General features: G+C 44.4%; 1 protein-coding gene and 1 long non-coding RNA gene across 3 annotated transcripts; both read right to left on the minus strand.

Moving 5' to 3' along the window:
• Positions 1-6,773: 6,773 nt before the first annotated feature.
• Positions 6,774-11,596, minus strand: EIF1B (eukaryotic translation initiation factor 1B). 2 transcript variants are annotated; one of them, XR_010922112.1, is made up of 5 exons: positions 11,345-11,596; positions 8,837-9,000; positions 7,912-8,013; positions 7,378-7,518; positions 6,774-7,141 (listed from the first exon to the last, which is right to left on the minus strand). XR_010922112.1 is itself a non-coding variant. In XM_067560849.1 (4 exons), exons 1-4 carry the CDS (start codon positions 11,373-11,375, stop codon positions 7,097-7,099), a joined length of 342 nt encoding a protein of 113 aa, XP_067416950.1. In that variant the 5' UTR covers positions 11,376-11,586; the 3' UTR covers positions 6,774-7,096. The 2 variants fall into 2 exon arrangements, 1 of the variants encoding a protein (XP_067416950.1); XM_067560849.1 differs by lacking the exon at positions 7,378-7,518 and having other exon boundaries at positions 11,345-11,586.
• A 5,522-nt stretch (positions 11,597-17,118) lies between these two features.
• Positions 17,119-25,627, minus strand: LOC137161536 (uncharacterized). Its single transcript, XR_010922113.1, has 3 exons — positions 25,574-25,627; positions 22,015-22,179; positions 17,119-17,480 (listed from the first exon to the last, which is right to left on the minus strand). It is a non-coding gene; the product is annotated as an uncharacterized lncRNA (long non-coding RNA).
• Positions 25,628-26,849: the final 1,222 nt, after the last annotated feature.

A 26,849-nucleotide genomic window follows, 5' to 3' on the forward strand; every position in this document is an offset into this window, starting at 1 on the left:
TTGAACTAGAGCACATCTTTTACAAAAACATCTATCTTGATTTAAAGACTAGATGATGGAGAATCCATCCCATTCCTTGGTAAGTAGCTGCAGTGGTTAAATACCCTCACACTGTTAAAAAATTGCACTTAATTTCCAGTCAACTTGTCTAGCTTCAGTATCTAGCTACTGCAGGTTGACATTAAAGAGCCCTCTACTATCAAATGTTTTCCCATGTAGGCTATTATAGACCATAATCAAGTCACTTAACTTGCTCTTTGATAAGATAACTAGACAAAGCTTTTAAAGTCTCACTGTAAGGCAGGTTACCCGGCCTCAAATCATTTTTGTAACTCTTTTCTGAACCTTTTACAATTCTCAAACATATCTTTGAAGTGTAGAGATAGTATTCCAGTAATGGTCTCACCAATTAATTTCAAGTTTTAAAATTATTTTTGCAGTGAGAAGTGACAAGGAAAAAGGGTTGGGGTGAGGTTTGTTTTGAGGATAGGAACAAATCCCGGATTTCCAGTGAAAACCTAGTTATCACCATCTGGGCTTCAAAAAAATCAAGGTTATGAAACTGATTTGTGCTTTTATATTAGATGGATGTAATTTTTCTCCTGTATGTTACCACAGTAAAATGTAGCCACTGAAGCTTTAGCAAAGCTATTACCTTTTATTTACCCTCCTCCCCCGTAATAGGAAGTCAAAGAATCAAATGCCCATGTAGCATAATTCAAGTCACCCGACCACACATTTCTAGCAAGATATAATTAAGAACTCAGCCAACTTTTTCTGCTGCACAAGCTTTTAAACAGAGGAAAAAAATATGGTAAATGAAAGGGTTAGTCACCATGCTTAAAATAAAAACAAATTGAAAGACTGATGATGATTCAGTTCTCAAAAAACCCCAATGGATACCATCTGCAGCTAAGAGCCAGATTCTGAGTAACAGGGTGAGAGAGGCTATATCCCTCTGTTCACCCTTTCTATAAGCCTATGATAAATTTTGTATAGGATAGAATCATAGAGTTGGAAGAGACCTCAGGAGGTCATCTAGTCCAACCCCCTGCTCAAAGCAGGACTAACCTCAGCTAAATAATCCCAGCGAGGGTTTTGTCAAGCCGCAGCTTAAAAACCTCTAAAGATGGAGATTCCACCACCTCCCTAGGTAACCCATTCCAGTGCTTCACCACTCTCCTAGTGAAAAACTTTTTCCTAATGTCCAACCTAGACCTCCCCCACTGCAACTTGAGACTGTTGCCCCTTGTTATGTCATTTGCCACCACTGAGAACAGCCTAGCTCCATCCTCCCTGGAATCCCCTTTCAGGTAGTTAAAGGCTGCTATCAAATCCCCCCTCATTCTTCTCTTCTGCAGACTAAACAAGCCTAGTTCCCTCAGCCTCTCCTCGTAAGTCTTGTGCTCCAGTCCCCTAATCATTTTTGTTGCTCTCTGCTGGACTTTCTCCAACTTGTCCACATCCTTGTTGTAGTGGGGGGCCCAAAACTGGACACAATACTTCAAATGCGGCCTCACCAATGCCGAAGAGAGGGGAATGATCACTGCCCACCATCTGCTGGCAATGCTCCTACTAATGCAGCCCAATATGCTATTAGCCTTCTTGGCAACCAGGGCACACTGCTGACTCATATCCAGCTTCTTATCCACTGTTACCCCCAGGTCCTTTTCTGCAGAACTGCTGCCTAGCTTGTCGGTCCCCAGTCTGTAGCTGTGCATGGGATTCTTCCATCCTAAGTGCAGGACTCTGCACTTGTCCTTGCTGAATCTCATCAGCTTTCTTTTGGCCCAATCCTCCAGTTTGTTTAGGTCCTTCTGTATCCTATCCCTACCTTCCAGGGTATCTACCACTCCCCCTAGCTTAGTGTCATCTGCAAACTTACTGAGGGTGCAATCTACCCCATCCTCCAAATCATTAATGAAGATGTTGAACAAAACCGGCCCCAGGACCAACCCCTGGGGCACTCCACTTGTGACCGGCTGCCAGCTAGACATGGAGCCAGTGATCACTACTCGTTGAGTCCTAGGCTCTAGCCAGTTCTCTATCCATTTTATAGTCCATTCATCCAACCCATACTTCTTTAACTCACTGATAAGAATACTGTGAGAGACCGTATCAAAAGCTTTGCTAAAGTCAAGGTATATCACATCCACCGCTTTCCCCACATCCACAGCCCGTCACCTCTTCATAGAAAGCAATCAGGTTGGTCAGGCATGACTTGCCCTTGGTGAATCTATGTTGACTGTTCCTGATCACCTTCCTCTCTTCCAAGTGCCTTAAAATGGATTCCTTGAAGACCTGCTCCATGATTTTTCCAGGGATTGAAGTGAGGCTGACAGGTCTGCAGTTTCCTGGATCCTCTTTCCTCCCTTTCTTGAAGATGGGCACTATATTTGCTTTTTTCCAGTCATCAGGGACCTCCCCCAATTGCCACGAGCTTTCAAAGATAATAGCCAATGGCTCTGAAATCACATCAGCCAACTCCCTCAGCACTCTCGGGTGCATTGCATCTGGCCCCATGGACTTGTGTATGTCCAGTCTTTCAATCTAAACAGTCTTGGACCTGTTCCTTCAGCACTGCGGGATGGTCACCTCCTTCCCATTCTGTGCCGCCCAGTGTAGCAGTCTGGGAGCTGACCTTGTCTGTGAAGACACAGGCAAAAAAGGCATTGAGTACCTCAGCTTTCTCCACATCCTCTGTCACTAGGTTGCCTCCCCCATTCTGTAAGTGGCCTATACTTTCCCTAATCTTCCTCTTGCTGGTAACATACCTGTAGAAACCCTTCTTCCCCTTCACGTCCCTTGCTAGCTGCAACTCTAATTGTGCTTTGGCCTTCCTGATTTCATTCCTGCATGTTCGAGCAGTATTTTTATAATCTTCCCTAGTCATCTGACCAAGCTTCCACTTCTTGTAAGCTTCTTTTTTGTGTTTAAGTTCGCCAAAGACTTCTTCATTAAGCTGGACGCCTACCATATTTGCTATTCTTTCTGCACATCGGGATGGTTTGTTCCTGTGCCCTCAATAAGGTTTCTTTAAAATACAGCCAGCTCTCTTGGATTCCTTTCCCCCTCATATTAGCCTCCCAGGGGATCCTGCCCATCAGCTCCCTGAGAGAGTCAAAGTCTGCTTTTTTGAAGTCCATGGTCCGTATCCTGTTGTTCTCCATTTTTCCTTTTGTCAGGATCCTGAACTCGACCATCTCATGGTCACTGCTGCCTAGGTTGCCACCCACTTCTACTTCCCCTACCAAATTTTCCCTGTTTGTGAGCAGCAGGTCAAGAGAAGCACAGCCCCTAGTTGGTTGCTCCAGCACTTGCACCAGGAAGTTGTCTGCAACACTATCGAAAAACTTCCTGGATTGTTTGTGCTCTGCTGTATTGCTCTTCCAGCAGATGTCAGGGTGATTGAAGTCCCCCATGAGGATCAGGTCCTGTGAACTGGAAACTTTCCCTAGTTGACTGAAGAAAGCCTCATCTACCTCGTCCTCCTCATCTGGGGTTTATAACAAACACCCACCATGTCATCACCCTTGTTGTTCTTGCTTCTAAGCTTAACCCAGAGACCCAGACCATATTTCCCTATGCTGAATATGGGACACCTGGTAAAATTACTCATATTCAAGCAAGTTAAATGGCAATCAATCAGAACCATGTAGTACTATTGTTCAAATTAACATCAAATTGACTGAGCCGGTTAAAAAGAAATACCTGACCCAGAACTGGGTGCCAAAATGGATCAGAAATGAGTACAGCTACAAGTCTGCACTGCCCCAGCCAAGAGAGGGTCAAAAGACCCCCTGCAACAGCATGTGTGTAGAGCTGATAGGGAGCTGGGGGGGATGCAGAAATGACCAGGGGACACAACCACCCACACTCCCTGTCCTCCCCCCCCCACACACACACACACAGAAGGGTGATACACATCCCTACTTCTCTCACATATGAAGGGTGACCGACACTCTCTGTGGCTGGCTAGGCCCCAGGGATGAGCCCACCTGTCCCAGTACCTGGCACCATGTCCTCCCAGCCTCTCCATCTGGCCTGCGGCCACCGCTTATCCACATTCATCAGTCACCACAGCACATAACCAGCACTAGCCGGAGTGGCTTGTGGGTGGGGCTATGCTGGGCAAGTCAGGATCAGCCTTGGAGCAGGCAGGTGACAGGGGCTGTGCTGATGGACTAGCAGGGGGAATGGCCTAGCCCTGCACGCTGCAGCCTTGCCCAGCCACGCACCCTCATCAGCCACTGGACCCCCACAGCTGGTGGGCGGGAAACGAGGAGGAAACTTGTCAGCAGGACGCACCATGGCCATCACGTTATGGGCTCCTTTTGAGTGCACACACTGCGCTTCAGCACCACTGTAAACCCGGTACTGATCAGCAGGCAAAAAATATGGGCTCATTTGCCAATTTAAGAAAGTCATGTCACCTGTAAGAGCTTAAATACAGGACAGTCCTGTTAAAAATGGGACACATGGTCACCCTAACTTTATATGAAATATGCCTTGTGAGGTACCATTTGAAAACAACTTGCTGATCATTTATTGTCCTGGTAAAATGTGTGACAACACTATGTAAAGCTGTAATATTCTACTGCAGGGTATTGTTGAGACATGTCCCACATTTAGAAAAAACAGGCACAAACCAGTTCCTCAGAGACAAAAGGCAAACAGAAGCCTCAGCCAGCTGTCAACATAATCAAATGGACTATCACCTAGTTCAGCAGCCATTCTTTGGCAGGAAGAAGGGTGTGAAAGAGAAATTTACATTTTGGCAAAGGAATAGCTGGGGGTTCCTGTGCAAACAGACTCTCTCCTGACAAAGCTGGAGATCATTTTCAAAGAGGAAAAGAACTATCAGAAATGATAAGGACATAAATCATCTCTCCTCTTTTCTCTGCCTATGACATCCACAACACCTGAAAGGACAAGGAAAGGAGCATGGGACTGGAGGAGAGGTCCCTGGCTGAAAGGCATGCAGCCCGTAGACTGCAACAGCACGTAGCGAGACATTTTGCTTTGAATTCGCTTAGCTTGTTAAACTACATGTTAGGTGCATATTACCTTTTATTTTCTTGTAACCAAATTCTAACTTTGCCTCATTAGTTGTAATCACTTAATCTTCCTTTCTATAATTAATATACTTGTTTTATCTAAACCAATTTGTTTGGAAACTTCCTTTTGAAATAAGTGTTTGTACAGATTTTTCTCTTAATAAAATGGAAGACTTTCTATGAGCTTGTGTTGTCCAGAAGGAAAGAGCTGGGCAGTATGAGATGCACATTTCTGGGGACAAATTTGGGACTGGAAATGTGCTGGTGTTGCTCTGTCATAATTCAGGAGTGGCTTGCTACAGCATGAATACAATATAGCTGGGAGTAATTTACATGCTAGAGGCTGTGTAGGAGCAGACCAGGAGTGGTTGATCTCATAGCAAAACAACGTAAAAAGCACCCCAAGTCGGAGAATCAAGGGAATAACTCTTCAACAGCCCAAACTGTACCCTGGGGAATGTCACACATGGTTTTTAGATTTGCTACAATCTAAGTGCACATCTACAGCTAGACTGGAAAAGCTATACTTTTTACCAGCAGAGTAAAAGCATCCCCCATGAATGAAAACACTATACCAGTAAAAGTGGGATTTCCCCACCCCCAAGCAATATCCAATGTAATTCAAAACTGACATTTATGTACAGAATGCAGTTCCCTGCCCCTACTTATTAGCCCCATAACTGCAGGATCATATCTGATGTAAGCTGGTGGAAGGGAGTTAAATGAGATCTGCACCCAGCCAACACTGTTTAGAAAGGTAAGCCGTTGAGGATGAGATAGCTAGCTGACATCCATTTGAATAGTTAGTATGGCTCTGCAGCTCCCACAAACTGTGCTTAACTAGTCAATTAGTTCCTATTCATCCTAATGTTTGTATGTGGAAGCTTCAGCCAGTAAAAAAGTATTTCCTTTGTTGTACATTTGGTGGGGGGATGGGATATTGGAGAACAAGTCATTTATGCCCTCAGCTATAACAGCTATTTTGTAATTTCCTGATTCAGCATGTCTGAGGTACATGTTCTAAAGTTATCCACGCCCGCCCCCCAAAAGGAATTGATCTTTGCATATTTCAGTAGTAGGAATCATTTAATTTTCTTCTGTGAACAGGTGTGGTATAGCAACTGAAATATGAAGTCCCTTTAATTTATTAATGGAAACTAAAAGGCCAGCTCAATAAGAACCAACATTGTTTTAAACAAAAAAAGAATGAGCTTTTTGACAGAAAAAAGTGACCTGAGACAACTTTTTTGAAATAACCTCATCCTAGATAAGAAACTAAACTCCAAGGGCACAGCTGTGGTAGAAGCCATCTTAAGAGCATTTCCCCTCCCTTTGGGAGAAGGGGAAGAGAAGATCCTATGCATTTCTTTTAAATTTTTTTGTCCTGAAGATAATGGCAGCATGTAATATAAAACACAGTATTGCTTGCAAAAGTCCTCTTGACTGTAAGACTAGCATTTCAGAATGTACTGATTCTTACTGAGTTTAACAGAGTGAAGATCCAGTTCTTGACTGGACAAAGTACCAACAACTGTCATTCAAATGCACTAACTAACTCAAAGAAAGTAAAGCCCTACTAACACTATTACACAGACCTCAGTTTAGTTACTGTTCAGTAAACTAAACATGCTACAAAGTGATTTAATCACACAAATCACGACTGTTGCTTGACTAAGCTAAAGCATTCCAAATACGCAAAGAAAAATGCAAACAGACTTTTTAAGCTGCAACATATGGTTTTAATACAACAAAAAACATTAAAGTCTGGTGAAAAGTAATAAACTCAACAATCAGCACTAAAACATTTCCACTGGAAATGTGTTAAAATTCACGAAGGTCTTCATTACCATCTTACTGCAATTTTTGTGTGTGTTTCTAGTCTACACACCACATGTTTTATGTAGTCATGCAAAGGTGAACAAAACTTTAAATGCTTAGGTAAGTGGGAAGTCCGTTTACTGCAAAGACTCATATTTCACAGTTTAGCCAGCTTGAGTAAGAACAAAATCTGCAGAATTCTTCATGTGATTATACGCATTTTAAAAACCATGAACTTTCAGCTGTTCCTCCTTGACAATGCCAACCTGCAAAAAGGGAAACATTTCAGTAAAGCTTCTGTGCTTGGAAATGGCCATAACCTTACATCAATATTGAAGATCTATCAATCATTAGACGCGACAAGGGAGTCTATGTGCATGAACAGGAGAGATATTGGTACAATATAGGACTCAAGGTAATTTTCCAGGTTTCACTGTGTTTTGGGGTCACAAATGTTAGAGAATTCTCTCCAGAAGTTTGCCAAAAAAATTATATGCCTTACTTTTTATTTGGGAATCTGGTTACTAGAAACACTGTAGAACATCTCAATCCTTTAGTCCCTTCCACTTATCCTTCTGATCTGTACTGTTTCAAAAACCAGTTGATAACATGTGCCTTCAAACAGCAGCTACAGCTGAGTATTCTTATGACAAGACAAACAAGATATCAGCTATTTCCGCCATCCCACAGCATCTATTCAGTATAGTTATATTTGTCAGAATCATTTCTTTTACAACTAGAGACAAACTCAAAGCTTTGTTTCCTCAAAGAATGGGAATAGTTAATTCAATATAGAGGTACAAGAACATTTTGAAATATTTTAGACTCCTAGAGGATGTTTATCATCCCCATTATCACAATACTGCAAGCATATGGTTTTGTCCTTTCAAGTCAGTGTATTAAGAGCTGTATTAAAGATTCAATAACTGGTTAAATGTAAAGAAATAAATTAATATATCTTTAGTTAACAATTAATGTCTTTATCAGTTTCAGAGCACTCTAGAATACTGCAAGTGATCTGTCTACAGTCACTCACCTCCAAGAGGAATTGGCAAATGTTCTTTCTCTGGTCACCTTGAAGCTGGATAACTTCACCGTATTCAGGATGCTCAATCACAGTACCATTACAAGCAAATTTCTAGAGAGAAATATTCATATGTAAGACTGCATGTCATGTAAACTGCAATTAAACTTACTATGCTTTACAGTGTATTTTCACAAAAGAAGCTGCATAAGATAAATGTTGAAGGTTATAAGTAAGTTCAGCCATTTTGTTGATAGATAAGCAAGAGAAACGATTAATCTACACTATTCTGATTTTAAAAAAAAAAGACAATATTGAAGCTAGTTGGTGACATCAGGAGAGCTGCATTGCAGAGATGAAAAAACCATGTAAGTTAGTAAGTCTAGAAAAAGGCAAGAAGCAAGATCAGTAAGCTCGCAAGCTGTCCCTACTCCCCAAAAAACAAAAAACAAAAACCACTGGAGGCAAAACATGGAAAGACAACAAGTACAGGAATGTCACATGTAAGATTTGCCTGTCCAATTTGCCATTACTTTCCACCTAACTTGTTTCCAGTGAAACTCTTAAGACATTCTCACTGCAATCCAAAAACTGCTGTACTATGAAGCTAAAACCCCCTAATTTCATTGATTTGTGTTTGCCAAATCAACAGAAAGCCAGACACTTGTGGAAATTAACTAGATTATTTAGAACAAGTTCTAACAGACTAACCTTTGCAAAAAAATTTGTTAATTTCAAGAATATTGTACTGTACCTTGAACAGTCAAAGTTCATTATTTAATAGTTTTGAGAAACTGTTCCTTTCCCTTCAGTCTTTTAGCCAAATGGGAAATTGAAGCAGACATAGCCAGAAGTCCAAGCAAAATACTCTATTTCCACAAATTGGTATTGTGTACAGATTTGCACATTTATTCTTACATCAAGCTAGCAGCTTTACCTTTTTGAAGGCTTTTACAAGTTTTTTTTTGTCATAATCATCTGCAATTCCCTGAACAGTAGTTAATGTCTTCCTGCCGTTTCGTTGCTGGATCCTTATATGAATGTAATCCTCAGTCCCTGCCGGGAGTAAGTCGTCACCCTTAGTTGCATCAGCAAAGGGGTCTGCAGGGGAAAAGACAACTTACTACATGAAGTATTATTCATGAGAAAAAATTAGATCAAGTCATACAGCTAGCAGAGAATTTTCCAGCTATGCAAAGGACCCTCTGGGAGGATCTGGTTACTCTGATCCTAGGGATAGGAGTTAACAGGAAAAAACCTCTGTTCCTTTATCCCCAATAGAACTAAATGCATTATAATAGCTCTAGTTAACTCACTAATCTACTGTATTGTTTTCAGACAACTTAAACATTTGCTTTTTCTTCAAAATCCCCTGAAAGGTTAAATAGACAACACAGACTAAAATTATGTTTATTTGTTAAGCCACTAACCCTGAAATCCAAGAGCTAAATGTCGCATCAAAACTTCATTTACCTGGATCCCATTGCCCTAAAGAGTGTGTATCAACTAATATTTTTGTGGATAAGTTTCCCCACCAGTGAGGAATGCTAATTCCAGACAGTCACCATCATTTTAAGCACCATATCTAATGTGCTAAAAGAAGGTCTCCAAGACCTGGTGATAAACACTAGCATATGCCAGGGGTTGCACACATACTATAACCTCCACAACTGGTAGCTTTTTCCAGGGGAAAAAAGCCAATACAATTCATTTTGGCTGTGTCTACACAACAGCACCCTTCACACCTCTCCAGTCTTCAAATGTATTGAAGCATGGGGAAGAAAACAGGTGTTTTTTGAAAGCAGTAAAGAACAAAAAATGGCTTCCTGTCTCCCCATCCACCAGTTTGAGTATTCACAGTGGTATTTCCCACCCACTAAACAAACAGCATTTAAATACTCTCTCTATCCAATTGATATTAGGCCTGCATGTTTCCCAAACAGCAGCTCCTTCACCTGTTACATATTCTTCAGCTGAATTAGGTGAAGAGCTTTAGGTCAAGATTTTCAGAAATTAGTAATGATTTTTGTTATCAATCTGAGACACTTAAAGGATACAATTTTCAGGTGTTTACTCGGCACTTCTTGAAATTCAGGCCATTTTTAGGTGTCAAATTTAGCATGTAAAATTTGAGGTCCAAAAATGACTAGTCACTTTTGAAAATCTTCACGAGTGTCTACCTATACAACACTACTACTTTCCAGAAGCAGAAACAAGGCTCCAAGAGAAGAAAGGCTCAGGCCTAACAGCAGTAACAGACTAGGTTGGCTAGCAACCAACAAGGCACTGGCCCAGCCTGCAAAAACAACTACTAGGATGGAGACAGCAGTATCTCAGGATTAAAAGCACCTAGTGGAGGAGGCACAAATTTGACTTGTCAGGAGCTGGAAGGAAAGGGGTAGGTTGGTTCCACTTCCATCAGAGATTGTTAAATAATCCAGAGATTCTGGATCACAGATGAATCCCTAGAGTCAGTACCTTATTAGAAGAGCCAGCAGGAGTGGGCACAGGAAGGGTTTTAATTTTGTGGCAAGTTGACCAAGGAGAGATTTTGGTCAATGAGAATAGGAGGAAGGGAAGAGAGGGATCAGGAAGGGAAGATCCCTTACCAAAGAGAGTAAGATTCTGGATAGTGGGTGGGCCAATTCTTATAAGATGAGGTTCCCAAACAGGTCAGTCCCTTGGGCTTGTGACTCTCCAAGCAGCATGGTACCAGTAACTGGGATACCTACTTATGAATTAACAGTTCTTGATCATGCCAAAAGGAGACCCCATAATCCATGCAGGTCAATCCCTGGAGTGGGCGCTAAAGTCGAGCCGTTACCAGGGTCTGAAGGCCAGCATTTCTTCCCCCACTGAAGGGCAGTGGGTACAAGCAGACGACGGTGAAATTAATCCCAAGGCAGGTCAGCCGCCAGTGCCTCTGCAGATCCAACCCCAGAGGGTCAACACAACACATAGGGAGGAATGAGAGCTCTCACTCCACTGGGGGGAAGGAGGGGAATCGCCTGCACTGCAGCTGAACGGGCAGCCCGGGCAGTAGCAGGGAGGCAGAGGCTCTGGAGGGCGGCTTGCGGGGGAGAGAGGAGGATACCCCCAGAGCAGTGTCCCCCTCACCTAGAGAGACAAGGTGAATGGTCGGAGCGGGGGTTGTCCCCCTCCCCATCAGGTTGATCCCCACCGCAAGGCAAAGCCCGGAGAGCGGATCGGGAAACAGCAGCAGGTCCGGGGGGGGGGGGGGGCTTTTCCAGAGGACGGGACGCTGTGACTAGTGGCCCCCAGGGGCGGGGCGGGGCAGGGGTCGCTTACGGGGAAGGGCCTGGCAGGGGCCGGCGGGTGCCGCCAGAGACGCGTGAGGAGGGTGGGGGGTGGGAGAGGGGACGGGACGGGACGGCGGCTAGGCGCTGGCGAGTAGCCGGACGGGATCCCGGCGGGCGCCCCTTACCGAAGGCTTGGAGGTTCTGGATAGTGGACATGCGATTCAGTGGCGGGGCGCTGAGCAGGGGAGAAGGCCGCGGCTGGGTCCGCCTGGGTCACGTCTCAGGAGCCGCAAGAAGAAGAGGAGAACGGGGGGGGGAAGGGAAAAAAAATGAACCGCGAAGCCGGAGGCGGCGGCAGGGAGGGAGCGAGGGACGGACCCGGCGGCTGGGCGGACGCGAAGGCAGCAGCGACTGCGCTTCTCTCGCACAAAATGGCCGCCCGCTCTTATGCCGGCCCCAGCCGCGGGCACGTGACCCCCGTCGGCCCGGAGCCTCCTGGGGAATGGAGTCCTCCCAGGCGGGGAGCCAGCAGGCGGCGGAGCGCCGGGGAACTACAGCGCCCAGCATGCACCGCGCCGCCGGCCCCGCCTGCTTTTCTCTCTCCCCCGTGGGGGGGTGGGGAGGGGCGGGTGTGTGTGTGTGTGTGTGTCTCTCTCTCTCTCTCTCTCTCTCCGCTCAGAGCCTGGCTCCGGAAGTGTCGGCTCAGCTCCTCACGGACCCGCCTGCAAACGGGGACGAAAGACAACGACACCCCCCCCCCCCCCCCCCGGGAGCAGATAGTGCGCAGTATTCACTGTGTGCGCGCGCGCGCGCGCCCCCGGGGCCCGGCCATGGAGTGAAACCCCGTGTGGGGGAGGGGGACACACGCCTCCCTCCAGCCCCCCCCCCCCCCCCCATGGGGCACTCGGCTGGACGTGACGTCCCCTCCCACAGACCGCTGCGTGCCTGCCCCGCGCACAGCCCTGCCCCGCCCCGCCCCGCCCCGGCCGGGCAGCAGCCCTGAGTGCGGCGCGCACCTGCCCAAGGACCCCGTCCTGTGCCGTGCCCGCTGCGCCTAGACACCCCCAGCCTCGGGAGTGGGGGGCGGGGGGAGCCCGCCTAAAGCGCTCTCTGTGTGGAAGGGCGCAGCCCGAATCCCGCCCCTCCCCCGCGGCCAGTGAGGTCCCGCGCAGCCACAGTGGCGCCCTGCCAGAGAACAGCCGCCGCATAGCACCCCGTGCGTTGTAGTCAGTGTGCTTGTTACACACCCCAGACAACCAATGCTGGGCGTATTGTCCTTGCCCCCACCTTGCGGAATAAACATTATGCAATACACCCCCTACACACACACACACACTCTTTACTTCCTTACACACACACACACACACAAACTCTCTTTTTACTTCCTTCACATACACATACGTTCCTTCCTTACACACACACACACACACACACACGTTCCTTCTTTCACCGCCCCGGGGCAATAGATACCATAACACATACACTGCTTATTCTACACCCTTTCCATGTCTGGCAGTAGGTAGCGCACAGTACACTGCATAGTTTACTCCTCCCCCACATCCCATTGGAGAATAAATACTGCAAAACACACACATATAGCCCCCTCCCCCCCAGGAATATATAACACCGATTATAAACTATTTATTTTACACCGAACCATAAGGGATTGGGTGCCCTGCAACATCACTCTATTGGCCTGACCACAGCTTTACTATTAAGGCTGGGTTCAATTTGTCACTTCAGCAGGCATTCTTCTTCTTTGTTCCGGGAAAAAGGAGACAATGTATCTTAACCAAATTTACAGCTCAGAAGCTGTGAGTACACTTACATTTCAGATGATTTGCAAGTAAATCTGTTATTTGTCTTATGAAGGAAAGTTAATTAAAAATTAAGTCCTTTAGGGAAAAAATCTGAGCAGCTCACTTTTTTGGGGATCATTCTAGCTAACAAATAGAATCGTAGGACTGGAAGGGACCTCAGAGGTCATCTAGTCTAGGCCCCTGCACTCATTTGTCTAACCTGATCTTAAAAATCTCCAATGATGTTGATTCCACAACCTCCCTATGCAATTTATTCTAGGGCTTAACTACCCTGATAGGAAGTTTTTTCTAATGTCCAACCTAAACCGCTCTGGCTGCAATTAAAGCCTATTGCTTCTTGTCTTATCCTCAGTGGTTAAGGAGAACAATTTCCTTCGCTCCTCTTTGTAATAACCTTTTATGTACTTGAACACTTACCATGTCATCTCTCAGTCTTCTCTTCTCCAGACAAAACAAACCCAATTTTTTCAATCTTCCCTCATAAGTCAAATGCTTCCTTTGTTATTCTTCAGATTTTCAATATAGTTAATGTGTTGTAAGCTAGTGCCCAATGTACATTTGAAGAAGCTAGATTACAATTAGGCTAAATCAGGGACATTCATAAAAGGGGGGCAAGCAGGGCTAATGGCCCTCACCAATAATCCTTGGAGTCGCAGAACTCGTCCAGCCCTGAGTTGCAGGGGGTGGGAGGTGGATGGGTGCAGGGAGGAACGAGCTCCTCCCGGGGCTAAGGGGTGTGGCACAGAACGTGCCCCTCCAAAAGGGGTCAAATTTAAATTCCTGCGTATGCCCCTGGGCTAAGTTATTAATAATTGTTGTGTCTAAATTTTGTCCTTATTCACAATTTTCCTTTTTTCAAAATGGTCGCTATTTCCCATACCTTACAATAGGACTGAATTCAATCTGCCCTCAGGGAAAACGTTCCCACCCTCCACTCCCTCCCAGCTCTGTAATAAATTGGACCATAAACTGAGAGGAAATAACTTATGTTTTGAGCCCTGTCTCAGTCAGGATGGCAGCATCCAGAGTTGCTAGGAGAGAGGAGCTACGCGCTAAAGTGCTGGGGGCTCTTCAGCCACTGTTGAAGATCTATGGTTTTGACAGAGGCTACTCCACTCTTCAGAAGCATAGGTGTCTAGACAGTCTTTCCACCCCTGGAATTACGGAGGTAGAGACAGACTTACAGATGTCCTCACAGTTATTCTCCCCTTACCTCCCTTGTGGTGTGAGCTAACTGAGGACTACAGTGTGAATAGAGATAGCCACCTCCATGTGCTTAAGCAGAGAACTAGCATGTGAACTCCTCTGCTCAGAAGTCCCTCACTTTATGAAGATCTCCTTACAACATATCCTTGTCCACTCAGGTAATTGAAGAACCAAGACAGCCACAAGTTCAACTCAACACTACATCCCCTCCCTCCACCCCACTGTCTTCCCCTTGCTGCACCTCCATTAACCCTTCCTGGCCACACACACCACTAGTAAAATTGGAAGAAGGCACTTCTTCCCTGCCACCCTTTTTATTTGCCCCTGCATAGTCTTCTTCACTTGCAAAAAAAAAAAAAACAAAAAAAACCCCAAACCACCAAACAAAAAATGCCACAGCAATTCCATTCGGAAATAGCTCATTTAAAAGGGATTAAGGTTGGTTAAGTGTGACATCTCTCCAAAGTGCAAGCCACAGAAGCAAGGAAATGCCAAGTTATGTGATACCCTCGTGTCCATGTATTATGTTTACACTGCTAGTCACAAGGAATTTTCTTCTGATTCCAACAGATAAAACACACTTCTCAAAACCTATTAAAACTCCTTCACAGTAGTATAATGCAAAACCTTAATCCCAACCTCAGAAATATTAGCAAATATTTAACGTTGATATATGTGTATGGTAAGTGAGCATGTCTTATATATTTGTAGAAGAAGCACAAGGCCAATACATCAGTCAGGGATTGCCAGAGCACAGTATGCTACAGCTACAGCCCATCACACACATTGGTTGTGGCACTGAGTTGGCTATACCATCTGTACATCGTCATCACCTGGAAAATCCCACATGCCAAGAGAATCTTAATATGTTTAGTCAGATCAGTTTTAAGGTTGCTTTGTGCTGGAGCAACACAAAATAGCCTTATCCAAGGTCAGGATCTGGCCCTGTACCTCTCATGTCGCACACATGTTCAAACCATATACAAAATGCCTATATATTAATATTTAACTGCAAAATGTCAGGCCCACACACTGATCGTTGCCCCCAGGGCCTGTTGCCTCCAGCACCATCCTGATTTTAATGGAGTGTTATGAAGGGGGACATTCCTGGGTCCCCAAATATATAAGGGCCATGCAAAATGTGCCAATGTTTCCGTGAGACTTTCTCGTGTGATGGTGGTGAAATGACATAATGTGTCCCCATGGAAAGTACTCCATCCCTTGTGATTGTGTTTCGCTACAAATGTAACAACGAAGTCTGAGACTACATTGTGGAATTCTGATGCAGTGGACAACCATCCAGTAAAATGTTGCCAGTGTCTGTCTCCGTGATCTTTCAATGCCATGTAAGAATGGTTCACTAAAATGTCATGTTGCATTGTGACATGCTGATGTTAACTTTCATTTTAGTGCCATGCTATAAACTCTCAAAGGTGATAGACCTACTTCTTTTTGTGCTGGTCATGCCAAGTATGTATGCCATGATGTTCCAAAACAGTTCAGCGGATATAACTGTACAGATGTTGGAGTTGAGGATTAGCAGAGAGGGGATTTTAAATAGGTTTTAAAGCTAGGTACTATCAGGAGATATTTTGATACCATACGTGTCACCTCCTACCTCATTGTTACACACCCAAGGTGGGCGTTAATCACAACTGCTCACATTCTATTGTGTTTTTATATTTAAACAACAGATGATCTATTATGGGTAAAATAATGATATCATTGCATGATTAATGTATAATTTAACAACTACAGTGCAGTAAAAGAACATCATTTCCAATTATCCTGCTCATAACTTCATCCTTTTAAAATACAGTACTTTGAAGATCTGGTTAAACAATTAGTTGGAATGAATAGCAATTAGTGATTCCTGTGCTTGCCTTTTACTGCACCTTAGTTAAACTGTCATGTTTCAGATGAATAATAAAACTCTATGGCATGATCAGGAACTATCGTTTCATATGAATAATAAAACACTATGGCATGATCAGGAACTATTGTTAAATCTTAGGACTTACAACCATATATATGAAAAAATCCTAAATACTATAGCAAGCCCTGAAATTCATCCCCATGCAGAGGATCAGCACAAGCCCCTGGCAGAGGGCTGAATTTCACCCCCTCCTTCATAAGTACAAACTTATCTAAAGAAGCAGAGAATAACCCATGCAGATAGGGAAAATCTTATATACATTTTCCCTTTAAGAGAATTACTGTACCCCAAGCTCTTAAAGCAGATATAATTAAAAAGCTTTATCATATGAAAGAACAAGTAATTCAGCTAGGAAGAGCTATATCATTGCCCTGATACTTATGACTAGCTGTATGTTTTGCTTTTTGCTCAAAAATCTTACTACCACTGGCCTGAATATAATTCAAGGAGTTCCAGTCAAGGTAGAATCATAATCACATTGAAAGCAAAACTACTGTGATTTGGTTTATTTCTCTACTATTTGTGTACTATTGTGAGGCTTGTTTGGGTTTGGTTTTTCTTCTTCTTTTTTGGTAGCTAAACTGTTCATTCTTTTTTTTTTTAAATATAAAATTCAAGGCACCTTGTAAATCATGCATTAGCATACGAACTGGAGATGAGCTTAAGCTATTGAGAAGAGCTGGTCAGGAATTTTCCAATGAAATGCTTTTTCAACAGAGAATGCCAATTTGTTGAAACTGAAATTGTTCACAAAAAGGGCTAGTTTGAGGACTCTCCTGGTTCAAAAGGATTTTGAATTTTTTTCTATTAGATTTTTTTTTCAAAATTCTCAAAATGTACTGTTTTGACATTTTCTAAACAAAGAGTTTAGCTTTTTGGTTCTAAACAACTTTTCAGTTTGAAATTTCAAATAATTTGTACTAAAAATAGATTAAAATATTTTAAAAGGTCAAAATCAAACAGTTTAGAAATTATCTTGATACATTTCAAATGAGCTGATCTGAATTTATTTTTGGATTATTGGTTCATGAAAATTTTTGAGATTTCAAATTTTGTTCCAATTTGTGACAGAATTTTTTTTCCAAATCTCAAAAAGTCTCGTGGGATGGGAAAAACATTCCTCCCTCCTCCAGCTCTATTACTGAGTTCAGAACTGAACCTAAAGTAACCCAAAGTTTGGAGTGGAGCGTGAAGTTTATGTTCTGATGAGGGCCATTATAAAAGCAGTCTTGAGTTGTGAAATTCAGATCCACATCTAAATTTCCCAGATCGGAACACAGGCTTCCGACAGGACAGCTCACCAACTTCCATGATTCTTTCTGGTCTTATACTTTGCCCACACTGCATCTCTCACTGGTCCTGAAAGGGAAGTGGAAAATGCAATTTAATGGCTGTACATCAGAACCTGTGATGCATTTTTTCCTTGCCCTGGTATTTACTCTGAAGGGAAACATAGAGGTCTTCATCAGAGAACACTTCTATAGAATTTCACTGTTTGTAAAAAGTTGTGTGTAAGTGAATACCTTCTTCCACATGCACACACATAGACACAGACACATACACCAACCATACTGGATATGTGGATATGAGAGATAAGCTATGTTGTTTACATTTCTTATAGACATTGTTATAGTACATAACGCACAAACCATTTTAATTTAATAGATCCTGATCCTGCAACTCTTATTCTTTGAACTAGTCCTTAAGCACTCAAAGATTCCCTTTGCAGTTTTTGGACTATTCATTTGATAAAAGATTACTCATGTAAGAAACAGCGTCACAGTCCAATCCTACATTGTGAGCCACCAAAACCTGCCAGGCTCTTCTGCTGTCAGTCTTCTGTGAAAAAACATGGAAACTCAGACAACGAGAACAAATATTGCTTGAACTAATGCCCATTATTATTATTTAAAGAGAATTTTAGTGGAGTTAAAACTCCCAGACTCAGTCCCAAAGGGTGAAATCCTCTAATATAGCCAGAGGTTAGGTGCAGCAGAGGCAGTAGCATTGCCAACTTCCACACAATGCTTCACAATTTAGGCTCTATTTTGAGGACTTTTGAATGAAGTGGTGCATAGGCATTGTGTTGGCCTGCTGTACAGGGGTGAATTTCACCCTAGGAGCAGAATGCGGCTCTTGTGGTATAAAGTATCCTTGTTATTAGTTTCTATTATTAACACAGTGCAACCATGACATTGTACTGGGCACAGTACAGACACACAGGAAGGGACAGTTCCTGCGCCTGCCCAAACTTTTGTTTTGAAATGTTTATCTCATTTATCTCATTTTATTTTATTGCATGCCTTTGCACTTACAGGTTCCAGCTGTGATTGGAACCCACAAGTAACGAAATACTGTGCAGAAGGCTGTCTTGCAAGATTTCCAGCCAGGAGTGGAAATGCTGGAAATCTCACAAGAAATCTTGTTCTTGCAAGATGTCCTGCTTGATTTTTAGAGTTAGGTGTTTTGAACAGATTAATTAAGCTTCAAATAGCTTTTCAAACTTCTGGATTCTTATCCAAACTCTAAACGTTTGGAGATTCACTCATTGCTCCTTACAATGGTAGGTAGGAATATGAAGCCAGAGAGTTTATTTCTGGTTTACCCACTAGATGGTGCTTGCCTCTAAAAGAAAAAAATAACTCTTTAGCATGCTTCCTCTCGGCATGAATAATGTTAATAAAATAACTGGATGTCCATGTCCAGAGGTAAAATAACAGATAATTACAGTCAAATCCACTCACTTAATTAAAACAGTTTTCTAAACATCAAAGCCTTTTGCACTACTTCAATTCAGCCAGGCCTATTAAAGATCATTTGACTATAAACCATTCCCTGTTTAATGTCAGTTGAAAATCACTGGTTCCTGCTCCAGATAGCACCTAGACCCTGTGCTACTCCCAGTTATGTCTATATAAAAACTCTCCTTAATTTCAGCAGGAGCAGACCGTTCATGTTAATTTTCTGTATTCATATAAGAGATTTTCCAGGTAGGTACACAATATGTGCCGGATTCTCATCTGGTGCAAATTTACATAGCTTTGTTCATGTCAATAGAGCTATATCATTTTATACTATTGTGTCTAATAGTTGTATATTTGCAATATAAGCATGCTTTGTATGTAAAACAACCGTACGAAACTTTGACATGGGCAGGCTAGAAAAATCATTCTGTTGTTTAGCACACAAGAACTGAATTAAAATACCTCTGGATTGGTGTTTTCATTTTCAGCTTGAGAAGGGTCAGATCACTTACTGGAAGATCCTGGCACTGTCAAAAATGTTGTTGCAAATAAGTTTTGACTTTGAGTGGGCATTGATGTAGAATTAGTATTAAAAACTCAGTCTCATTTAGGCCCTGCCTGCATCCCCTGAGAATATATCTCCCTATAACGCACTCCCCAAACCTCTCCATAATCTCTCTAACTCACTCTGAGAGCCTTCACCTATCCAGAGATTCCCTAATCGTCTCTTACTCCCACAGAGCCGTAACTAGGCATTGTAGCGCCCAGACAAGCAAGCGTATTTGCATCCCCTCTCAGAAGCAACGTGTGGGAGAAGGCATGCAGGGTCACATCTCCTCCTCCCCCAGATTTTTTGGTTCTGCCCCACCAACCCAGACAGGCTGGGTGGTCTGCTCAGATGAGTTGGGGTGGAGGTGGTGCTCCCTCCCCGAGCCCTACTGCGCTGGGCTGGACCGAGCCACCTGGTGTTGCTATCCCACACTGCCTGGTGTCACCGCTTGCCCCACCCCGAACATTCCTCCATGCCCCATAGCGGGGGCATGCCCCACAGTTTGAAAACCTTTGTGGGGCAGCCAAGTGCGCCCTTGAACCTTTACATTGTGTGGTGCACCCCTACTATCAATAGTTATGTGTCGCCTTTTGCTGCCTGCCTGTTTTTTTCTGTTGTTTCTCCATCCCATTTTTCCATCTCACATGGCTTTGTGCCTTGGGTGGCTGTCCCACTCGCCCCGCCGTGGTTACGGCCCTGTATTCCCCTCATCCCATCTTTCCTATTCCTCCCCCAATCCACTGTTCTTTTCTCTCTCCCTTTGAAACCAGCCCTCCTGCTAACAGATTCCCCAATAATTTTCAACTCACTCTCCATTCCTAATAAAAAGAATCTTCCTGATCACACCCTTCTCTGGTGAGAATATGTCTCTGGCAAGCATAGTTTAGATGCCCTAAGGCTAGATGATGCAAGTCGTATACATTTATAGGCCCCAGGAACATACTTAAGCATGTACTTAACTGCTGAATAAGGGACAAAGCCCTTTAAGCGGTGCCCAATGCCTGTGATGGATGCTTCCATTATCTGTGCTTTATAAATAAGTGAAGATGATTTGAGGTGATCATCAGGAAATAGCCCTTTGCCTGGCTTCACTGAGGGTGCAGAGCAACAGGCCCATAGAACAAAACCCTCATAATTTGTGAGTAAGCCGATGTGAGTAGGCCTCATGCTGGTCTTTTGCACAGGGCTGGATGTCACCCTCTATGAGCACCTTGTAATAGTGGGAGGATACTAGGTATCAAATCCTGCAGTGGGCACAACAGGAGGAAATGTGCTTGAGCAGAGATGATGTGATGATCCTATCTCCCTATAACAGTGGTTTTCAACCTGCTGTCCACAGACCATGTCTAAGATTTCCAAAAGGATCTGCACCTCCATTTGAAATTTTTTAGGGGTCCACAAATGAAAAAAGGTTGAAAACTACTGCTCTATAAGAATCTTTAGGTAGTGTGGAGTTGCAGTAGGAGCTGTTGGTTGCTGGCACAAAGTAGAATATCTTTGAAGCAAATCTACTTTACCCAGAGTGTGATGGGGTGTTCACCCCACACCAGAAAGGAGGGGTTAAAAGCAGCCTAAAAGCAGGAGGCAGCCAATCTGAGCAAGCCAGTCAGGGCCGAGCAGGCTCACATAAAAGGGAGCTGCAGGGGTGACCACACTCATTTGCTGCAGGGAGCCTAAAGAGAGGACTGTGTTCTTACTGGGTTGCAGGAAAGTAGTGCCTTTGATAGAGCAATTGCTGGCAGGGACCAGGGGAACAAGCAGGGGCTCCTGGCTGGCTGCTGGGATGTGCTAGCTGGAGGCCCTGAGAAGAGGGTGAAGAAGCTGCTGCGGGGAAGTGGCCCAGGGAATTGAAGCAGCACTAGTGGAGAAGTTAAGGAGGAGCAGCAGGAAACTGCTGTCTACAGGGGTCTCTGGGCTGGGACCCGGAGTAGCAGGTGGGCTTGGGTTCCCTCACTCACTACTGGGGAAGAGGCTGGACTATTGATGGAGATACCAAACTCCCCCTGGAAAGGGGAAGAACATGGATGGTGACATGGTGAGAGGGCTGAGTCAAGAAAAGAATGCTGTGGTTCCTGGAATGAGGTGGGACTTCAGGTGAAGAAGGTAGTAGGAGGGTACCCACCAGGAATGTATGTGGAGAGCTAATACCCAAACTGGCCAGCAGGAGGCTCCACTCTGGTGCATGAACTCTATCTACCAGAAGGCCAACTCAGCACTTCCTGAACAGTTACTGCGGAGGTTATAAGGTGGCTTAAGAGCCCCTTGAATTTTCACTGATCTGAGCTTTGATTCCACCCAGGATCTAGGCCAAAAATATTTAACAGGTAGAGCACACGTACCTTCTTAACAATTAGGAATTAGTCATTGCTGTTCAGTGTTAAAGCATGAGAGAGCCAAGTCCGTGCCACTTTCTGGGTTTATTCTTTCTTCCACGTATACTGTTTTCTCTCCTCAAAAATAGAGAGCTCTAAATTCCTAGGTGTTAGCCTACACAAACATATTCTCATACTGTAATACTCCCTACTGGGAAGCTAGCTATCAAAATATCCCTTTTGTCACTTATTTGAGATAGCAAAATTAAATATAACGAACAGCTCACATCTTTAACATTCTATTATACTCTCAGTGTAAGTGGGCCATCCTTCTTCCATGGGCCTCCTCGTGGTCTGGGGTCACACTCCAGGCAGCTTGCCTCAGCTTTCCCTCTTGGACAGGAAAAGAAACTCAGACTCGTTTGTCTATTCTCATCCCTTCTTGGGTTCTGCTGATTAAATTAAACAATTAAAATAGTTTTCAAGTGTATCCAAAAGTGTACACAAAGATTTCTCTTCTTTCCAGGGCTGCCTACCCGGGGCCTTTCCTGCTTTGACAGGCTATTCCCAGACCCAATCTGGATTCTCTGCTACAACCTGCTCTCTCCTGACAGTTTCTACTCCCTAGCATTGCAGCCTCGTGCTGCTCTTTATAGGGCAATCGCCCTGATCTCTCCTATGTCTCTGTAATCAGGCTGGCTAGCCCCAAACCTTGAGCCCTTAAGAGGCAAGTTTCTACTAAAGGGACTGCTTTCATCATCTCTTGCTGTAGTAGAAAGAGAGCCTGAGACATGACCCCTGGCATAAGAGGCCACTTATAAGGCCTAAGGCCTGAACTAAAGATAAAGCAAAGTTAGCAAGAGCCAAGCTATGAGCAAAAGTCAGGCCCTGTTACAAAGCAGAAGCCCACTTGCAGGTTCATTATTTAAGACATGAACTTGGCAAGAACAGGACTGGAGTTTGCCAAAACGCAAGCACTCCTAGGCACAAAGTATTTATGTAGAAATTCCAGAAGGGTAGTACCAGAACACTTCAGCACAAGGTTATGGTGTAAACATGCTCCCCGAAGATAGTACAGAGACACACTGACCCCTCCTAAAGATAAGATCAGGATGACAGGCTATGGATAGCGAGGTTTTGATCGAACTAATGTAAAAAGTAAAGGGTGGTAACTAACCATGTCAGAGGAGCAATATGTAACTTGTTTGTATCAGTGTAAAAAAAGAGGGGTCAGAGGGAGGGTGTCTTTGTCCGGCCTAGGGGAGAGTGGAAAAATCCTGCCTCTCATTGAGCTGAGTCCATTGTCACAGGCATACATGTACTGAGTGCATCTGTAATATGTATAGGGCACTAACACCATGATTTGTCGGCAATAAACATGACTGAGTGCCTTCACCACTTAAGCAAGTCCGTAGTCTTCTTGGGCAGTTAGTCTGAACAGCAGACTTCGATCGATCTGACCAGAGCCAGTGCAGCACACAGAGGGAACACACATGCAGTCAGCAACTGACAACACTTGCCAGTTTTTCTCCATCAGTGATACTTCCAGCTGGCTAAACCCAAGGACCAATAGGGTTCTTTTATCTCCCAGTTGGAGCTGAAGCCCATCCCTCTCATCTACCAGTATTTCAAATTGCCATTCCAAACTCTGTTTATCTGTGGCTAGTTTGGCCCTTTCTTGCAGGGTCTGCTGCTTATTGTCCTTCAGAAGAGCAAATTCTCTCTGCTACTTCTCCTTCCAGGAGAGAAAACTATCAAAGTCCTCTCCCAACAGGATTGTATTCACACCCTTCTCACTCCCAGCAGGTCTGTCCTGGTTTCCATATTGTGGGTTAGGCTTTTCCAAGGCTGGTCCTCTCTCAGACTTAATACCCTTTTCCTGAGCCTCCAACAGCTCTATTTTTTCTTCCTGACTTTGTGCATTACCCTGCTGGATAGCAGTAGGGGTGGCTGGGGCTCCTAGAGCCACTTCCACTGCTGGCTTCCGGGCCCAAACTCTTCCCCCATTCCAGGGTTCCTCCAGGAGCCGCCAAACTCCTTTGATGTGTTAGGGTCTTCCCCACAGAAGCTTTTCTCACTCCTAATCTGGGCATGGGCTGGTCTTACCACCTTTCCCAGTGGGGCAGCTTGTTCCACAAACAGCAGCCCATACAATACACCCTGTGGTAATTTACAGGTTTCTTTGAGGTGCTCAATATTCCCTGTCGCACAGGCCCCATCTTTAATATCTCAAGGTTCTGGATCTTATCAGGACACGTCTAATATATCCTGGAACCACAATCGAAACGCCTCTTAGGAGGAGGTCTTCTTCCTTTGTTGTCCCAGTTGTACACGCTGCCCATGCTTCTTAAGGCACACACTCAATTTAATCTGTCACGGCTCTTCTTTTCCTTTTGCATTTTTATATTTCTTAAAGGGGCAGACCTGCCTGATATGCCCCAACACTCAACATTTACATTTGTGCAGGGCCTTCCATCTCCAGGTTGCCTTGGAGGTTCTCTTCTCTGACACTTCCCCACCACTCTTGAAGCCAGGCATCCCACATTTAAAACATAGCAGCAGGATCCTTGTGATGGCCTGTACTACCCACACTGGCCCTGAGAGCTGAATTAGGCCAGGCAGACCCAATCAGCAAATTAAGTGGCAAATGAGGGACATTTAAGAGGTGTGGAAAGCCTTAGGAAGAAGCTCATCTGTGAGAGAACATTATGGGTCATCTATAAAGGCAGGAGGCTGGAGAGCATGAGCTCAGGGAGTCTTTCTCCCTGAGGTAAGGAAGAAGGAAGTGGGGTACCCTTGAGAAAGAGTTTACCTAGTAGGCCTAAGACAGGGGTCTGACTAGGAAGGCTGGAGAATGAAAAGCTTGGGGAAGCATTGTAAGAAGTAGTCCAGGGATGAGACCAGTAATGTAGGTGCAGCCACAGCTCTTAACTGTGGGGCCCTGGACTGAAACCCAAGGTAGAGTGTGGGCTGGAGTTCCCCTACCATCCACTGTAGAGTAGTATTGCTAGGGGCAATTAATGGGAACCCACAACCCAGCCTGAATCACTGCAGGAGTGATGTAGTTAGGGCAGCGTGTGTGAGGACTGCCTGATGCTGCTGGTACAGAGAGACTTGGAAAGACTCCACCCGGAAGGGGAATCATAGCATGACCTGGCTGGAGGGTTAAGTCACGAAGCAACTGTGCTGTGACTCTGTGAATGGGAGGAGAGCTGCAGATGATGGAAGAGAAGGAAGGGGGTGCTGAACCAGGCCAAGCGAATTCCCAGAATTGTCCGAAGGGGGTACCACCCAGCGGTGAGTAGTGCGCCCCGTGAAAAATGGCTGATTGGGCCCATCTGGCCTAATTCAATGTTCTCAGGGCTGGCAACAGTACAACCACTGCTGTACCTTGAGCGTCACCACCTCAGTTGCCTGCTACATATCCCACTGCGTCTTCTGTTGCTCCTGCAGCAGAACTTCCTGTGTCTTATGCAGCTATTCAGCCAAAAATGAAGTTTCCTTTGCTGCACCATTGTCACGTCCCTCCTTGATGGGAGAGGGTCTTGCAAATCCTGCTGAGTATGCCTATTGGAACTGGGTTGGCTGCCTCCCATGCACCCTCTTATGACTAGGGTCATGTGAGAGGCAGCTTGCCTCAGTTTCCCCTCTTGAATAGTTAAAGAAACTCCGTTGTGTGTCCATTCCCATCCCTTCTCAGGTTCTGCTTTATTAAATTAACTAACATTAAAAATAATGTTTTCAAGACCCACCCAAAAGTCCACACAAACAAAGGCTTCTCTTCCTCCTCCCAGATCTTCCAGCCTGGGGCCTGTCCTTCTTTGGCAGGCCATGCTCAGTCCCTACCTGGCTGGAGTCTCAGTCCTGTCTCCCAAGAGCTTCTGCTAGAGCCTGCTCCCTCCTTGGAATCTCTAATCCCTGGGTAACACTCCCTGCCACCCTTCATTGCAGCTTCCTGCTGCTCGTCATACGGCAATTACCCTCATCTCCCCCAGGTGTGGCTCATTCTGCAGTCAGGGTTAGCTAGCTCCAACCCTCCAGCTCTTATGGGGAGAGCCATTCTGTTACATTTAATTTAGATCATCATGTGTATATAGCTTAAGTTATTAATATTAATTACTATTATAACTTTATAATTATAATAATAATAATTATAATAATATTAATAAGTTATATTAATAACTTAATAACTAATGTGTATATAACGTAATAAGATTTAACACCAATTTTTTTAAACTAATAACTTTTTTGAGAACTAAGGTATTTTCCTCCAGGTTTGGGAGGGTTGTTCTTTCATGCCTTCAAATTGTACAAAGTCCTGTATATACCTTGCAGGTTGTTTGGCTCTGGAGTGAGTGCAAGTCTTGTGACAACAAGGAGATGACCTTGCACTTGGTTCTTCTGAGGGTGTGGTGATTTGTGTGTTCAGGTATCTGCTGGTCTCCCATTGGCCTGTGTTTCTTCCATATCCTGCTGATCGTGTCTCAGTGTAGTGCCTAGTTCACCATACTCCATGCTTGTTTGTCATGTTTGTAGTAGGCATATGTTTGGGTGACCAGATAGCAAGTGTGAAAAATCAAGATGGAGCGGGAAGGGAGGGTAATAGGCTATATAGGAAAAAGCCCAGAATATCAGGACTGTCCCTATAAAATCAGGACATCTGGTCATCCTAGCCTATGTATGTGTCGTTTTGGTGAAATACATGCCCATACACTGCTACCCTGTACGAATGAGGGTTTCTGTTCACCTTCGTTCCAAGTTCATGAGGAAACAATTTGATTCTATCAGAATCTCTGGGTTGTAGTCCTGGGTTGTCTTTAGCTTGTTGATCTTGGCAGGCTTTGGCCTTTGTGTGTCTGTCTTTTTTGTCTGTTACTCCTTTTACAACTGCTGGTGGTAGTAATGCTGGGACCAGGCATGCACCTTGACATGAAGTATTGTTCCAGGCTGCTATTAAAGCTTTGGTGGGGGGAGTGCTTCCTCATTCAAGAATGGCTTGCCATATATTTTCTTAGCTTTTTGCTGCTTTCTTTAACAGTCTTATCACTTTTAACTGCTGATTTGGCTTTGCCGTTTGACTGGCTGTAGGATGATGAGGATGTGATGTGAATAAATTCCCATG

The sequence above is a fragment of the Emydura macquarii genome, unplaced genomic scaffold (assembly GCF_026122565.2).
Source record: "Emydura macquarii macquarii isolate MOO-44397 ecotype Brisbane River unplaced genomic scaffold, CSIRO-AGI_Emac_v2 contig_2321, whole genome shotgun sequence".
NCBI lineage: Eukaryota > Metazoa > Chordata > Testudines > Chelidae > Emydura > Emydura macquarii.